The 17,803-nt window shown below is 39.5% G+C and overlaps 1 protein-coding gene across 3 annotated transcripts in view; it reads right to left on the bottom strand.

Moving 5' to 3' along the window:
* RNGTT (RNA guanylyltransferase and 5'-phosphatase) overlaps positions 1 to 17,803 on the bottom strand; it is a 223,042-nt gene that overhangs the window by 195,496 nt on the left and 9,743 nt on the right. For all 3 annotated transcript variants that reach the window (XM_070450141.1, XM_020877220.2, XM_070450140.1), the window contains exons 2-4: positions 17,029 to 17,138; positions 10,195 to 10,298; positions 10,016 to 10,104 (exon numbers count right to left, since the gene is read on the bottom strand). In XM_070450141.1, the coding sequence (XP_070306242.1) occupies positions 10,016 to 10,104; positions 10,195 to 10,298; positions 17,029 to 17,138 (303 nt within the window). The remainder of the gene's footprint in view (positions 1 to 10,015; positions 10,105 to 10,194; positions 10,299 to 17,028; positions 17,139 to 17,803) is intronic.

Genomic DNA, 17,803 nt, shown 5'->3' with positions numbered 1-17,803 from the left:
AAACTAAAAGGCCCAAGCATTTTAAATAAGGAGAGATTTCATCAAAGACACAACTCTAAAAGACACACACAGACACCCACACAGGACATGACTGGATACAGAAACTGATGAACATACAGTACAGTAAAAACAAAACTACTTTACAGTTCTCTAGGAACCAACTGCCTGTATCTTTACATTAGCCTATCATCTTTCAAAACAGACTTTCAAAAGGAAAAACTGCTTAGAAAAAGAAATTTATTTTCAGGACATATTACAGGGAAGTATGGTCCTATCTTTATAATATGCAAAGCTACAAATAAGCTTCATAGCGTCCAAAAATGATTACATTCTCAAATTATTTTAACTACTTTGAAAATGTAATAAAAATGACTTGGTGTACATACTAAATTATCATGTTTTAGAAAATCCACTTCAATGGCAGTTCAACATAAAATAGAGAAGAAGCATCAGTGAAGCAAGAAAACTAGTAAGGAAGTCATCCCACTAATCTCTATGCGAGATTAGGGTTTGACTGACAAGGGTCCTGGTGATGGGAATAACACGGAGAGGCAGATGGAAGAAACATTTAAGGCAGAATCTGCAATCGGAGGGATGAATTACTGTCAACACTGATAGAAAAGATGTAGGAGGAGTCTTCGGTTCTGACTTGGATGACTAATTAGGCAGCAGTACCACCCACCAAGTTGCGGAATACAGGAGCTTCTATCAGTACTTGGCAACACAATGAGTGCAACTGGACGTGCAGTCAACACAGTGAGCACACTTGGACATGCAGACTTTAAGGCTCTTAACAGGAAGCCCCCTGGTGACCCAGTGGTTAGGATTCAGCACTTTCACGGCCGAGACGTGCCTTCAATTCCTGGTCAGGGAGCCATCCCTATGCCCAGTGGTATGGCCAAAATACAGGAAAAAAACGGGGGGGGGGGGGGGGTGTTTTCTTATGAGACGCAAAAATATTTGGAAATAGGGTAAATAGCTTCACAGAGAGGTCTAGCTGGAGTTGTGGATTCAAGAATGATCAGCATATAGTCAACTACAGAAGGTATCTGTGGCATGAATAAAATCACTAAAAATGGGTAGAACAAGAGAACATAAAGATGGAATCTGAGGAAAACTAACCTTTCAAGAATAAGCTGAGGGGGTGGGAAGGCATAAAAAAAGACTGAAAATGAAGTTTAATGAGGTCAAGAAAATAAAAAGAACATGAACATAGGGTCATGTTTACCAGGCAAAGAGGAAGTCCCAAGAACTGTTTAAATGTCACATAAAGATTAGAACTGAAAGTCGCTGTTTAGGGGGAGGACTCCAGATTGCAATGAGGTGAATAGGAATAAATGGATTTGAGTATCAATCTTTTGGAAAGTGTGCTGGGAAGGGGAAGGGAACATATAAAACAGCAAGAAAAGGTTTTGGGGGGCAGAGTAATATTTTAATATAAGAGGCTTAAATACATTTATAGGCTGAGAAGGATCTGGTTAATTTACAGAGGTTGAAAGTAATAGAGAACAATGATATAACTGAAATGAAGTTTCCTAAGAGATCTTAAAAAATAATAAAGAAATCAGCCTTGAACAAAAGAGACACTCCTTAGAAATTAAGGGGCTATAATCATGAAACTATATAAATTCATCATCTCCAGTGCTCTGTAAGAAAAGGTGTCTCAAAAATTATGCAAAGATGTCAGTTTATATAAACAGACCTTTTTATTCAACATGTATCAACACAACGTGTAAACTTCCTTTCTACTTTATACTTGAGACCAATTTAAAAAACAAATACTCGAATTTTTGGAGGAGGAAATAGCAACTCACTCCAGTATTCTTGCCTGGGAAATCCCAACAACAGAGGAGCCTAGCAGGTTACAGTCCATTACAGTCCACTGAGTCAGACACGACTTAGAGACTAAGTAACAACACTCTAACTTTAGACATGTTTCTCATCTACACGACTACTGCTTTTGCATCTAAAGAGCAAATGTTTTTACGAATAACGTATGTAAGAATAACTGCAATTAAGTGACTAAGTCACATGATGAGACACAACTGAAGTGCCAGTGGTCCTTTAATGTTACCTGTTAAATAAGTGCTTAATGCTTTACCTTATGGTTACACTTCAAAGCATTAATAAATGACTAGATTGTTAAAGTAAGAAACATAAAAACCTTCAACAAAACAAATCTCTATAGAAAAATATGGACGATTATGTATCTGATTTTTTTTTAAAATTTCATTAAATAGGTATACTACAAGCCTAACCTCCTTTGTCTTCAATGTTTGGGGGGTGGGGAGGGGAAGCGTTTGGTTTTTTTTTTTTCCGTTTTCCTCTGTTCATTATGAGAATGGGTCCATCTAGTGGCAAGGAAAGCACAGTTTATTAGTTAGTAAAGATTAGCTCTTGATTAACTATTTCAAGTCACTTCTTATTCAAATTTGTCATCATTTTTATTCTAAGCTAATACAAGGAAATAAACTTATACAGAATCTCAAAAAATACTAACATCAATATATATTAAGGAAACATGATCAGTCTTTTAAAATCTCAAATCAAGAAAGGAAAACAATCTCCCCAAGGGAAAAAGAGAAACGTGAGCTCTAACTATAGAAATACACATACTGAAATCACCCTAAGTATAAATTAGGAAGAGGTGACTTATACAGAGCTGGTGGCGACATGACTTTCTAAATACTGCCTGATCTCAAGATACACAGCTTCCTTTCTACCTCCCTAGTCAGATAACTGAATTTTCAAAAATTCAAAAGCGTTACCTGCTGAGTCTAAATAAAGGATTCCTGCCTGGGGGTGATTTTACCCACGCCCTCCCCAGAGGACGCGTGGCAGCGTCAGAGACTCTCTGCTGTGTCTCGGCTGTGCCGGGTCTCCGGTGCTATGCCAACTGTTCTCCACCTGCAGCAGGGCTGCTCTCTAGCTGCAGTGCTCAAGCTCCTCACGGCAGGGGCTGCTCTGGCGGGGGGACGTGGGCACACAGGCTTCAGCGGCTGCGGCATGCGGGCTCAGCGCTTGCAGCCCCCTGGCTTTAGAGCACAGGTTCAGCAGCTGCGGCACTCGAGCTTAGCCGCTAGGTGGGGTGCGGGATCTTTCCGGAACAGGGATCACATCTGTCTCTCCTGCATGCCAGGCAGATTCTTCACCACGGAGTCACCGGGAAAGTCCCAGGAGACATTTAGTAACTGTCACGACTGGTGGGGGGACACTGACAGCTCGAGGGCAGAGGCCAGAAAGGCTGCTAAACACCCTCCAGAGCACAGGAGAGGCCCCCAAAACAAAGGATGACCCCACTCAACATGTCAACGGCGTTCAGGTTGACACACCCCTGGTCTAAAGGAGCAAAAAAAAAAAAAAGAACAGCAAGAGGAAACTATTAATTATTAAGAACTTATTACATGCCAAGTGATCTTAAAATATTTTTATTTAATAAAGAGGAATTTTTTTACCAAAATTTACATGTGCTACTCATAAAAATATATACTCGAAAATCTGACCTAAAATAATTAGAGGCATTAGTTAAGTTATATATCTATTAGTCTACCATTTACCAAGAAATGAGTTATTTCTCTTTTACCAAAAAACAGACTTCTTTATTTCTCCAGCCCACGAAATTCTTATCCTCAATTTTCAGCACATGCAAACAAATGCACTATAGCTCCATACATAATCTCTTATTTGTAATTACAATTTTTAAAAAAATCTTAAAAATTAAGATTTGGGGTAGATCATTTCGGGACAAAACCTGACCTGAGCTGATGTGATGCTATTTATAGTCTATTTTTCTCACTTAGTGTGAATGAATATTCACTTATTTAACTGCAGAAATGTTCATGTGTTTAATTATAGAATGCTCTCTGTACCTAGATTATTTCTAAATACTATTTTCCACTTAAAGGAACCAAGTTCCTTAGAGGAATAACTGATCCCATGTCTGGAAAACATGTTATACCAGAAAACAACAAAACTATCAAAGACTGATGGGATGCTATCAAAAAGATACAGAAATCAACTTGAAGGGGTGCCCACTGGCCTAGGATAAAGCAATTTGGGCATAAGAATAAATATTGGCTATAACTGATTTAAATATATCAACTACACAAAAATTAATCAGTTCAAACAGATACTCCAAAAAGAAAAAATAAGATTAATCAGTCACCACTGGATATTGGTTAAGATACCAATACATTATTCAGGAAATTGAGAAATAAAACAATCAGAAATTTAACTTGCTTTCCAGTACAAACTGCATTTCAGGATAATCAAATTGTTGAGAAGGAATAGTTCTTTGCTAAAGAGGAATTCTAGCTAATCCATGAAGAAATTAGCCAAACAGAAAAATCATTGTTTCGCAACTCTTAATGAAATACTGGAAGAAGCTAACAGTCATCAATAGATTTTAAAAAATTAGGTAAAAGACAGATGAAACAGTCTGTAACAGAGGAAACAACATGCCACCACCCATACCTACTTACTCATCTTTGTACCCTAGAAGCGGGTCCACCAGATACTGTGTGCTAACTGATGCAGTGTAACAGGGAACATACACCACCAACTCTGAAGTATTCCTGCTTAAAACATGTAATTACGCCTCTCGTTTTAACTACCAGTCTACAAGACAAAAGCCTTCGACTGTGTGGATCACAATAAACTGTGGAAAATTCTGAAAGAGATGGGAATACCAGACCTCCTGACCTGCCTCTTGAGAAACCTATATGCAGGTCAGGAAGCAACAGTTAGAACCGGACATGGAACAGACTGGTTCCAAATAGGAAAAGGAGTATGTCAAGGCTGTATATTGTCACCCTGCTTATTTAACTTATAAGCAGAGAACATCATGAGAAATGCTGGGCTGGAAGAAGCACAAGCTGGAATCAAGATTGCTGGGAGAAATATCAATAACCTCAGATACGCAGATGACATCACCCTTATGGCAGAAAGTGAAGAACTAAAGAACCTCTTGAAAGTGAAAGAGGAGAGTGAAAAAGTTGGCTTAAAGCTCAACATTCAGAAAGCTAAGATCATGGCATCCAGTCCCATCACTTCATGGCAAACAGATGGGGAAACAGTGGAAACAGTGTCAGACTTTTATTTTCTTGGGCGGGCTCCACAATCACTGCAGATGGTGACTGCAGCCACGAAATTAAAAAGATGCTTACTCCTTGGAAGGAAAGTTATGACCAACCTAGATAGCATATTAAAAAGCAGAGACATTACTTTGCCAACAAAGGTCTGTCTACTCAAGGCTATGGTTTTTCCAGTGGTCATGTATGGATGTGAGAGTTGGACTATAAAGAAAGCTGAACGCTGAAGATTTGATGTTTTTGAACTGTGGGTTGGAGAAGACTCTTGAGAGTCCCGTGGACTGCAAGGAGATCCAACCAGTCCATCCCAAAGGAAATCAGTCCTGGGTGTTCACTGGAAGGACTGATGCTGAAGCTGAAATTCCAATACTTTGGCCACCTGATGCGAAGAGTTGACTCATTTGAAAAGACCCTGATGCTGGGAAAGATTGAAGGCAGGAGGAGAAGGGGACGACAGAGGATGAGATAGTTAGATGGCATCACCGACTCTATGCACATGGGTTGGGTGGACTCCAGGAGCTGGTGATGGACAGGGAAGCCTGGCGTGCTGCGGTTCATGAGGTCGCAAAGAGTTGGACACAACTAAGTGGCTGAACTGAACTGAACTTACAAGACAAAGAGGGGACAAAGGAAAAAGTAAAATACCATGAGGAGGCACTCGGGTAAATCCAGATAATGGAACATTTTACAGGACAAAGACCTGGTTTCTCCAACAAAGTGATAGCATTTAAAAAAGAGTCATATTTGGATATATTTGCATATTTGCAATATTTGGATACTGTTGGATCCTTGTTTGAAAAATCTAACTTTAAAGGGGGATTTTTTAGATTATTGAGGAAATCTAAAAGTGGACTAAGCATCAGATGACATTAAGGAATTTCACATTATTCTGTTTGGTATAATTGCATGGTGGTTATAAAAAAACAAAATTCTTCTCAGTTAGAGATGCATAGTGAAACACTTTTAGGGAAATGACATGATATGTGTGGTTTGCTTTAAAACTCAGAAAAAAATCTGTTAGGAGGAGGAGAGGAAAAACGAGGAAAAAAAATCAGTAAAATGATAATTACTGAAGCTGAATGATGGATACATAAGATGTCATTTTACTGTTCTCCCTACTTTTGGTATGGTTGAAAATTTCCACTATGAAGAAAAATTAGGGGGTACTTCCCCCCACGGATTATGGGATTATGAAGCTGTAGTTCTTGGGCAGGTCAGTGGTAAAGACTCTGCCTGCCAAGGCAGGAGACACAAGTTTGATCCCTGGGTCAGGAAGATTCCCTGGAGAAGAACACGGCAACCCACGCCAGTATTCTTGCCTGGGAAATTCCATGGGCAAAAGGAGCCTGGCAGGACACAGTCCTCTGGGGGCGCAGAAGAGTTAGACCAGGCTCAGCGATTAGAAAACGTCTGAAGCTTCTGTGTGTTTCAAGAACTCTGTATCTCCACTAAGTCTACAGTATCATCCCGCAACTAGGCTAACTGCATGGACTGACAGTCACATCAGTTCATTTAAAGATATTTTTTAAAAAATCAGACTAATTTTGAAAACAAATGTGTCTCACTTTTGCCAGGCGGTCAATGTCCCCTGGAGGTCACCAGTATGCTTCACAAGGAATGTGTGCAAGGCTGACGAAAATTACATCTCAAAAACACAATTAAAACATTGAAAAAGCAGGCCAATGTTTTCTGATCCTAAGAACACAGACTTGATTCTTTATGCCTTTTGTTTGAGAAGATGATATGAGCAACCATCTCTAAGACCAATTTCTGTTACTCTCTTCTCAATTACGACAATAAATAACTGCCACCCCAACCTGTGCTCAGAACAGGGCAGACCCAAAGCAAAAGTTTCCACATCAATCCACATGAACAGAATCACTGTCCAGTGATATAAAACAAATAATATATAATAACCAATAATATATTGTCACAGTTATAATTTTAATAACCCATAAAATACTCAATATCGAAATTTTTCCCATAAAATACTCAATACAGAAATTTTTCCCATCAGTTCTTCCAAGAAATATTGTTTTTCAGTCACTAAGTCATGTTTGACTCTTTGCAACCCCATGGACTGCAGCACACCAGACTTCCCTGTCCTTCACTCTCTCACAGAGTTTGCTCAAACTCATGTCCACTGAGTCAGTGATGCCATCCAACCATCTCATCCTCTGTCGTCCCCTTCTCCTCCTGCCCTCAGTCTTTCCCAGGATCAGGGTCTTTTCCAATGAGTTGTCTCTTTGCATCAGGTGGCCAAAGTATTAGAGCTTCAGCTTCAACATCAGCCCTTCCAATGAATATTCAGAATTGATTTCCTTTTGGATTGACTGGTTTAATCTCCTTGCAGTCCAAGGGACTCTCAAGAGTTTTCTCCAGCACCACAGTTCAAAAATATCAATTCTTCAGTGCTGAGCCTTCTTTATAGTCCAACTCTCATATCTGTACATGACCACTGGAAAAACCATAGCTTTGACTATGCAGATCTTTGTCGGCAAAGTGATGTCTCTGCTTCTCAATACACTGTCTAGGTTTGTCATAGCTTTTCTTTCAAGGAGCAAACATGTTTTAATTTCAACACTACAGTCACCATCCACAGTGATTTTGGAGCCCAAAAAAATTAAGTCTGTCACTGTTTCCATTGTTTCCCCATCTATTTGCCATGAAGTGATGGGACTGGATGCCATGATCTTAGTTTTCTGAATGTTGAGATTTAAGCCAACTTCTTCACTCTCCTCTTACACTTTCATCAAGAGGCCCTTTAGCTCCTCTTCGTTTTCTGCCATTAGAGCAGTATCATCTGCATATCTGAGGTTGTTGATATTTCTCCCAGCAATCTTGATTCCAGCTTGTGATTCACTCAGCCCAGCATTTCTCATGATTCACCCTGCATATAAGTTAAATAAGCAGGGTGACAATACACAGCCTTGACGTACTCCTTTCCCAATTTGGAACCAGTCTGTTGTTCCATGTCCAGTTCTAACTGTTGCTTCTTGACCTGCACACAGGTTTCTCAGCAGGCAGGTAAGGTAGTCTGGTGTTCCCATCTCTAAGAATTTTCCAGAGTTTGCTGTGATTCACACAGTCAAAGGTTTTAATATAGTCAATGAAGCAGAAATAGATGTTTTTCTGGAATTCCCTTGCTTTTCCTATGATCCAAAGGATGTTGCAATTTGATCTCTGGTTCTTCTGCCTTTTCTAAATACAGCTTGAACAACTAGGTTGAAAGATTTTTACCTTCAGCAGTTTACCTTGAGCAGTTTTACCTTGTGAGCGTGTAAAAGTACTGCAACTGTACAGTAGTTTGAGCATTCTTTGGCACTGCCTTTCTTTGGGATTGGAATGAAAACTGACCTTTCCAATCCTGTGGCCATTGCCAAGTTTCCTAAATTTGCTGGCATACTGAGTGCAGCACTTTAACAGCATCATCTTTTAGGATTTTAAATGGTTCAGCTGGAATTCCATCACCTGCATTAGCCAGTTTGTAGTAATGCTTCCTAAGGACCCTCCAACAATACAATTGGTCAATTTATCAATTTGAGAGTATTAATGTTTCTGAAATCATGACACCTGATGCCAGACATTAAGTCTTCTTGAATTCTTCAAGTACATTTAGCATTTACCCCTATAATGGTTTATCTCAAATGAAAAAAGTTTTTAATTGTTCCAATAAATGTTCAGTATGTTCAAATGTTCAATGCTACTTCAGGCTGTGTATCTTCTACCTGTATCCTAAATACATGTATACCAGTTACATATATTCATGTGAATGTGTAAATATAAACACATATACACACCGTAATACTATGTCATATAGTCCCATACTATTGTTCTTCTATTAGATAAGCCACATACTGTATCATATAAATTATCTGCTTCCATCAGATATGTAAGCTATTTCCAGGGTTTTCTTATTATAAAGGAAGATATGATAAAATTTCTTTCACCTAAATCTTTACGTGCATCTATGACTACCTCCTTTAAATAAATTGTTAGATATGCCCCTGATGAGTCAAAGTATATGAACACTTTTAAGGATCTTTAGAAATCACCAAAATGGCCCTCCAGAGAGGCTATATCAATTAACACCTTAATTAACAATGTATGAGTACATCCATTTTATCCAATCCTTGACATTATGATTTTTTAAACATTTATGAATTTGATGGCGGAAGGTAACAACATGTATTTCAATTTGTGTGTCTTGTTAACAAGGGAGAGTGACACTTTTTTCATGTTTCTTGGCTATCTGTACTGCATTTTCATTGTTTTCCATATTTTTCTATGGATGAAGGCCTCTTTGGCCTGAAGAATTATAGAACCTTTTCATAAGAATATTCATTTTTTTATCATATATGCCTCAAATATTGCTCTCAACTTGTCAAATGGCATTTTGCTTTGTTTTGGTTATTTTATAACACAGGAATTTTTTTCACTTTTACGTGGTCAATCTAGACATCAGTGTTACACGTAATTAGAGATTTGGACCTTGGTTCAGAAACTGATTACAAACTTGGCTTAAACAGTTTATTAGACACGTGAACAAGGAAAAACTACTTAATTTCTCTGAGACTCAGTTTTCCTATTTGTAAAATAGGGATACAGCCACCTACCACAGGGAGTTGTTATGAGGATTACAATCATTCACTCCTTCATTCATTCATTTATAGTTTCCCACCAAGTCTGCCAGGCAAGTAACAAGCATTCATTAATCCCAGTCACTACCACAATCTTATCACGAATAGACAACATTTTAATTTTTAATACCAGTTCCCAATAGACTATTACTTTAATAAACACTTCTTGGCAATTACTTTAAAAAGAAAAAAGAAAATTCCATATCAACCCATTTGGAAAAAGAGAACAGAAACCCAATCACAAAATAAGATATTCAACAGTGGCTAAAGTAAAGCCAAACATACCAATAAGTTCAGGTGGGTTTCTTTCATTAAACCGCTCACACAGACGAATAAACGTCTCAGTATTCTCCGTTGTAGGGCACTCGCCATGTCTAGTAATACAGAAACATTTTGTTTTTAAGAAGAGATGACAAATTTCAGCAAAAGGTTTCAATATTAAAGACTCTTAATACATGACTTACCCTTTACACTGAAGTTTTATATATTTGATTCCTTCTTTTTCTATGTCATTTCTGTCATAGAATCTTGAAGTATTTGTCAGGTCTACCAACAAGCCCATTTTAACCTTAGGCAAAAGGAAAGAAGATTTCCTAGTTATTGAATCTGTTCCAAAATAAGTTGACTGAATGGCAATATTCTGGGCCAGTTCATTCATCTACACTGAAGGAGATTTTATGTTCACTCTGTCAACATATTAACAATGAGTGTACCATTTATCCAAGTCTTATTTGAGACACGGAGCTTAGGCATTGAATGAAATAAATTAACCCCAAACAAATCATGAAACAAGAATATAAGCAAAACAGATTCCACTTCAACATTAAAAAGCCTACCTAAAAAGCAAATACTGATGTAGTTTCCTACATCTGTCACTCCACCTATGATTTATTAGAAGTAGCTAGAACAGGGACAGCATTTATCTGAAATACACCCAAACTCAAGCTCCAGAAGCACCCAAGAATTGATGCTTTTGAACTGTGGTGTTGGAGAAGACTCTTGAGAGTCCCTTAGACTACAAGGAGATCCAACCAGTCCATCCTAAAGGAAATCAGTCCTGAGTACTCATTGGAAGGACTGATGCTGAAGCTGAAACTCCAATACTTTGGCCACCTGATGCGAAGAGCTGGCTCATTGGAAAAGACCCTGATACTGGGAAAGATTGAAGGCTGGAGGAGAAGGGGACAACAGAGGATAAGATGGTTGGATGGCATCACCAACTCAATGGACATGAGTTTGAGTAAACTCCGGGAGTTGGTGATGGACAGGGAGGCCTGGCATGCTGAGGTCCATGGGGTCACAAAGAGTCGGACACGACTGAGCGACTGAACTGAACTTGAAAGCTGCTTGGCTTTTCCCAGTTTCCTGACAAATCTCATTTTTTATTTGATGGGATAAAGCCTTCACTGGCTGCAGGGTTAAAGCCCTCACAAAAAAATTTTATGTTTCACTGAATATTAAAGTCTAGTTCTGCTAATTGAGATCTACGTTGACCAAGACTCACTTCCCAGATAGCTCCTTGCTGTTATGTTTTATTGCTAAAAAGTTTAACTGAATTATCCTAAAGCTTATCTCAGTAATCTGTCTTTGGATGGAGATCAGACACCTCATGAGCTATAACCAAGGGACATAAAATTCATGTATCTATCAATGAACCATATGCTACCTGGAGCTTATGGCAAAAACGACAAAAGAGTGTCCCTGGGTTTCGGGATTAGGAAATTTCCAGAGGCCAGAAAGAATTACACTAAGAGTAGTCAATTTGCTGAATTATATGCAGTATATGAAGCTCCTAAACAAAGAAAGTTAACAGAATGTCATTCTCACAGAACATTAACATAACAAGACTCCTGGTTGGGAGCCAATGGATTAGCCACCAGTTTGACTTTGTGGGCACACCAAAAATGTGGCAACGTGGGAGAAAAAGCAACATCCAGGTGGGCTCAAAATCTAGGTATTTCCTTTACTATGGATCTCATTAAATATTTTACAACGTCCAATTTACAATATATTGAACACAGACGCTTACCACAGCTAGTCAAAGGACAATTGGCATGTGGCAAGCTGCCTGGGCAAATATGGCAAATGATTATACTGATCCATTAATCTGAGATGAAGGATGTCAATACGTGGGCACCTTATCGATGGGCATCTGTCTGAGTAAACTCCGGGAGTCTGTGATGGACAGGGAGGCCTGGCGTGCTGCGGTTCATGGGGTCGCAAAGAGTCGGACACGACTGAGCGGCTGACCCGAACTGAGCTGCTTGCTGCTATGGACACCTATTCTGGATGTTTAGTGGCCACTCCCTTCAGGAAAGCCAATCAGACCAATACTATCAAAACAGAGGCGATAATTAATTTATATTATGGTGTTCCACTTCAAATTCAGAGGGACAATGGATCACATTTTAAAGGTAAGTTAATACAAGAGTTTGCCCAGGAATATAATACACAATAGATCTTTCATATTCCTTATTATCCTCAAGCTGCTGGTTGGATTGAAAGAATGAATGGTTTGCTTAAACAGCAGTTAATTAAACTTGGAGAGGGCTCTTATGAAAACTGGAGAACTAACTTTAAATACTCCTCTCAATATTTTAAATAATATACCTATTAGAAAATCAGAAACTCCTTTGATGAGAAAAACTATTCCAAATTTACAGATTCATAAAATAGACTTCTATCCTGAAACAACTGAGTATTGGGAAATTAGCCCAGGAGCACTAGCTCTTTTCCAAGCTACTCCTGAGACTGCCGGAGTGGATTTGTACTCTTTATCTGAACAGAGACTTACAAAAATATTGATATGTGCTATTTCAACTGGTATTGGAATCAAAATGCCTCCCAGGCACTTTGGGTTAATTAAGGAATGCTCCAATTAAGCGTTAAAAGCAATCTGCATCCATGCAGAAGTTACAGACCCAGACTACCAAAGAGAAATCCAAGTAACTTTACAAAATGAAGCAAAGGATGAAAGGATGATCTATTTATTAATAAACATGATAGAACTGCCCGACTCCTGATTTTCCCACATGTGAAGTACAAAATGAGGATAACCTCCCACCTTACTAACAGTTAGAGATGATGGAGGGTTTGGGTACACAAATGAAATACATGCAACCAGAGCTAAAGGCTGGGTGAAGCAACCTAATGGTCCTCCTGTATTTGCTGACGTGGCTGCACAAGAGAAGGCGCACACCCTACTAAGTGACGACCCCGGGCAAGAATGGCAGCATGCGCTGTTAACCATTGCTGTGCTTATGGACAGACTATTCTTGGAAGCCTGACTGTAACGTGGATTCTCACCCACACCTCCACCTTCAAGGATATGCTACAATTAAAAGAAAAATATGAAGAAAACTATTGGGGAATCTTCAGCTAGAGAAACATAAGCCAGACCTGAACTCAGGATAACTTCATGTGCCCAGCAGACAAGGCCTTTTCTTTCTTAACTTTGCCTTTCTGTGTACAAAAGATTATACACAGCACTGGTAAGGATACAGCTCAAGTCTTAACCATTAACGCTAAATGGATGCTTGCAACACTAAAGCCACATGAACTTAATGTATGACAAAGACTTTTAATGGTTTAATGACTCGGTAATATTTCAGCTGCTGTTGTTTAGTCACTAAGTCATGTCCGACCCCATGGATTGTAGCCTGCCAGCTCTTCTGTCCATGGGATTTCCCAGGCAAGAATAAAGTGTGTTGCCATTTCCTTCCCCAGGGGATCTTTCTGACTCAGCGATCTTCCCCACCCAGGGACTGCCTGCATTGGCAGGCAGATTCTTTACCACTAAGCCACCAGGGAAATTCAACATTTCAGTTACACCGAACTAAATCCTAAACCGACATGTGTGATTGGACTGTTTGTTCTAAACAGCTGTTATATTACCTTGCTCAGAAGGATGAGGTCCAAGGAATTTTAGTGTCTGCTAATGCATATGCTAAAGACTCTCTTGGTAAGGGTGAAGGAGATGGAAAAAGCCGGCTGAAAACTAAATATTAAAAAACTAAGCTCATGGCATCCAGACCCATTACTTCATGGCAAACAGAAAGGGAAAAGGTGGAAGCATTGCTTCTAGGTGGGAGCCTGCCAAACACAAAGACGTGAATGCCGTAATACAGCTTCTCACAAGTTAGAGCTAGAACCCTTACCGTCTGTCTCTAGGTCCAAAGTAAGAAGGGAAGGAAAAGTGGGCATGAGCAAGACAATATGAATTCTCTAAATATATATATGAATACTTTAGCTAAGAAAACCAAGAAACTGTATTATGTGACTTAGTGCACTGAGTCCATATATATGTACATGTGTAAATGTGTGTCCGTGTGTGTGATATGTCTGTGTTTGTGTTTTTTAATCTATATACACATATACTCACATTATATATACATAATCATTTTTCCTTGTAGATTCCCAATCCATGAAATAAGGATAATAACAGTATCCACCTCATACAGTTGTTGTGAGACTTAAATGAAGTCCTTACTCTGTGCCAAGCACTATTCTATGCTTTACATGCACTAATTTTATCTGCAAATGAGGAAACTGAAACACGAACAGATTATGTAACTTGACCACAAAGCTGTAAGTGGCAAACTAGAATTCAAACCCAGGCTAACTAGCTCCTAAGCTCTTTAAACGCTCTGCCTAGGAATATTTAATGCTCTACAAATGTTAACTATGACTTTCAAAAATGTATATTAATAATGAAGATAAAAACTAAAAGTTTATAAGGAAGCTAAAATAAAAGATACAAAATGAAGACCCAAACTACACCAACAGGGATAAGTAACAGGTTATCAAAAACTACGTGGCATGTTTACCGTCCTGTAACAGGAAACTCGCACGTAATGGGCACCAGCCTTTGCTGAATGTACTACCTGCTGTTCAGTCGCTATGTCGTGTCCAACTCTTTGCAACCCCATGGACTGCAGCACGCCTCTCCTTCCTGTCCTTCACCATCTCTCAGAGCTTGCTCAAACTCATGTCCATTGAGTCCATGATGCCATCCAACCATCTCATCCTCTGTCATCCCCTTCTCCTCCTGCCCTCAATCTTTCCCAGCAGCAGGGTCTTTTCCAATGAGTCAGCTCTTCTCATTAGATGGCCAAAATATTGGAGCTTCAGCTTCAGCATCAGTCCTTCCAATGAATATTCAGGATTGATTTTCTTTAGGATTGACTGGTTTAATCTCAAAGCAGTCCAAGGGACTCTCAAGAGTCTTCTCCAGCACCACAGTTCAAAAGCATCAATTCTTCAGCTCTCAGTCTTCTTTATGGTCCAGCTCTCACATCCACACAAGACTAATGGCTTTCACTATATGAACCTTTGGTGGCAAACTGATGTCTCTGCTTTCTTGTACACTGTCTAGGTTTGTTGTAACTATTCTTCCAAGGAGCATTCAATAACAGACTACCACTTAAAAGAGTAACAATGGTACGTGTTATGGGTTGCATTATGCCCCCTAAAAACATATTCAAGTCCTAACTCCCAGTACCTATGAATATAACCTTATTTGAAAGAAGGTTATAGGGTCTTTGCAAATATAGTCAAGACAAGGGCACACAGGGGAATTCCCTGGCAATTCAGTGGTTAGGACTCCAACTTCCACTACAGGTTCAATCCCTGGTCATGAAACTAAGATCCTGCAAGTCACATGGTGTGGCCAAAAAAAATTAATTAAATGAGGTCATACTGGATTAGGGTGTCCTTATTAGTGGGAAATTTGGACGCTGACACACACAAGGAGAGTGTCAAGGAGGCAGAGACAGCTAGAGGAGCCTTAAGCCTAGGAATACTGAGGCCTGCTGGCCATCACTGGCAGCTAGGAGAAAAGAATGGAAGAGATTCTCCTCCAACACTCCAGGAAGAGCCAACCTCTCCAACACCCTGCTGGGGAATTTCTAGCCTCCAGAACTGATAGAGGATAAGTGTCTGCCGTTTTAAGCCACCAGTTTCTGGTCATTTGTCAAAGCAGCCCCACTGCTGGGGTGTTAGCCGCTCAGTCCTGTCTGACTCTCGGCAATCCCATGTACTGCAGCCCACCAGGTTCCTCTGTCCATGAAATTTTCCAGGCAAGAATACTAGTGTTGCTTGTCATTCCCTTCTCCAGGGGATCTTCCTGACCCAGTGATCAAACCCAGGTCTCCTGAATTGCAGGCAGATTCTTTACCATCTGAGCCACCAGGGAAGCCCAGAAACTAATTTAATCAATGTGATGTCAGAATAACAAACAATTGCAACGTTTCGTTCAGAAAAATAGTTTGGCACTTTTCTTTAAAACTAACCACGTGTTCAACAATCAGTCTTGGGTATTTGTTCCAGAAAAATGAAAACTTAACATTCACATAAATACCTGTACATAAACCTTCACAGCAACTTGATTCACAATTCCCCACAACTGGAAACAACTCAAAGTGGCTAAATGGTTACTTAACCATTCAGTGGGAGGAGAATGGTTAAACTCTGGCACATCTACACAAGTGAATACTATTCAGCAATAAATATGAGCACAATTTTCATCGATTCATGCAAAAACCTGGAGGACCCCAGCAGCATTATGCTTAGTGAAAAAAGTGTATCCCGGGGGCTTCCTTGGTGGCTCAGTGGTAAAGAATCCACCTGCCAACGCAGGAGACGTGGCTTCGATGCCCCATGCTGCAAGCAACTAAGCCCGTGAGCAACAACAACTGAGCCTGTGCTCCAGAACCTAGCAACCGCAACTGCGGAAGCCCACGTGCCCAGCGCACAGCAAGAGAAGCCATCGCGCGGAGAGGCCTCCAGACCGCCACAGAGAGCAGCCTCCACTCCCTGCAACTAGAGAAGGCTTGAGAGCAGCAAGGAAGACCCAGCACAGCCAAAAACGAATTTAGAACATTTTCTTTAAAGTGTATCCTGAAAGGTCACAAACTGTTTCATTCCATTTATGTAACATTCACAAAATGACAAACTACAGAGAGAGAGAACAAGTTAGCAGGCCGAACCACACAGAACTTGACGCACATAAACACAAACGAGTGCTCATAAACACGGGAAACACTAAGGTGTGGGTCTACAATCCAGCCAACAATGCTCTGCCAAGGTCAATTTCCTGCTTCTGATATTATACTACAATCACATAACATGTCACCATTGGGAAAAACTGAGAGAAGGGTTCATAGACTCTATGTACAATTTTTGCAACTTGCTCTGAGTTAATTATTTCAAAGTAAAAAGTTTTATTTTAGAAAGCCACCTGAAAAACAAGGAAGGGATAAAGTATGTTGAATCGACATCAAAAATGTTTTGCCTCTTACCTTCAGACTCTTCAGATAATTTGAAAGCATACTGGGATGGAATCGATTTTCTTCAGCAACTTGACTGTCATATCTTGGTCCTAACATTGTTTTCAGAGGTAAGAATCTTCCTAAATAACACGAAGGTAAGAATTTTCATTAAGGAAAATGTTCTGGGTTAAAACTCTATAATTAACAATTCTCAAAATCACCTTCTTACAATATTTTTAATGGAACTGTTCATAAAATACTCTCAACCTATACTATACTTTCAAAGGGCACCACATTGGAACTTTTAAGGACAACATATATTCTAGAAATCAACAATCAGATACAACAGCAAAAGAAATTACCAGTGAACGGAATGTCCAGAAACAATTTAAGTTCTAAACTGCTATATTAAAAAAATAAAATTAAATAAAAAAAATAAACCACTATATTACACAGTTACTGCCTTAAAACCTTTAAAGATATAGTACTAGAAAACTGATAATGAAATAAATTAAATCAATTCTTTGAAATTCCTATTACACTTTTTTAATATGAAACTGGAACTTCTGATGCCGAGCAGGGCCCTGTGGGCCTCCTGGGCATGGAAGCCTTTTTGTCCCCATCCTTAAAGGCAAGACTCAGGCCTCTGTGATCAAGATGGGGATCAGAGGAGGAGCAGCAAGGAAACCACCTGAGGCAAGATGAAGAGAAGCAGAAAGGCTCACCAAGATCAGGAGACCACTGCACACACCCTAATCCTGTCAGCACCCCCACCCTTCTGAAACCTGAAGGAATGAAGACTGTT

Source organism: Odocoileus virginianus, chromosome 19 (genome assembly GCF_023699985.2).
Source record: "Odocoileus virginianus isolate 20LAN1187 ecotype Illinois chromosome 19, Ovbor_1.2, whole genome shotgun sequence".
Lineage (NCBI taxonomy): Eukaryota > Metazoa > Chordata > Mammalia > Artiodactyla > Cervidae > Odocoileus > Odocoileus virginianus.
This window is presented reverse-complemented; position numbering and strand designations above follow the sequence as displayed.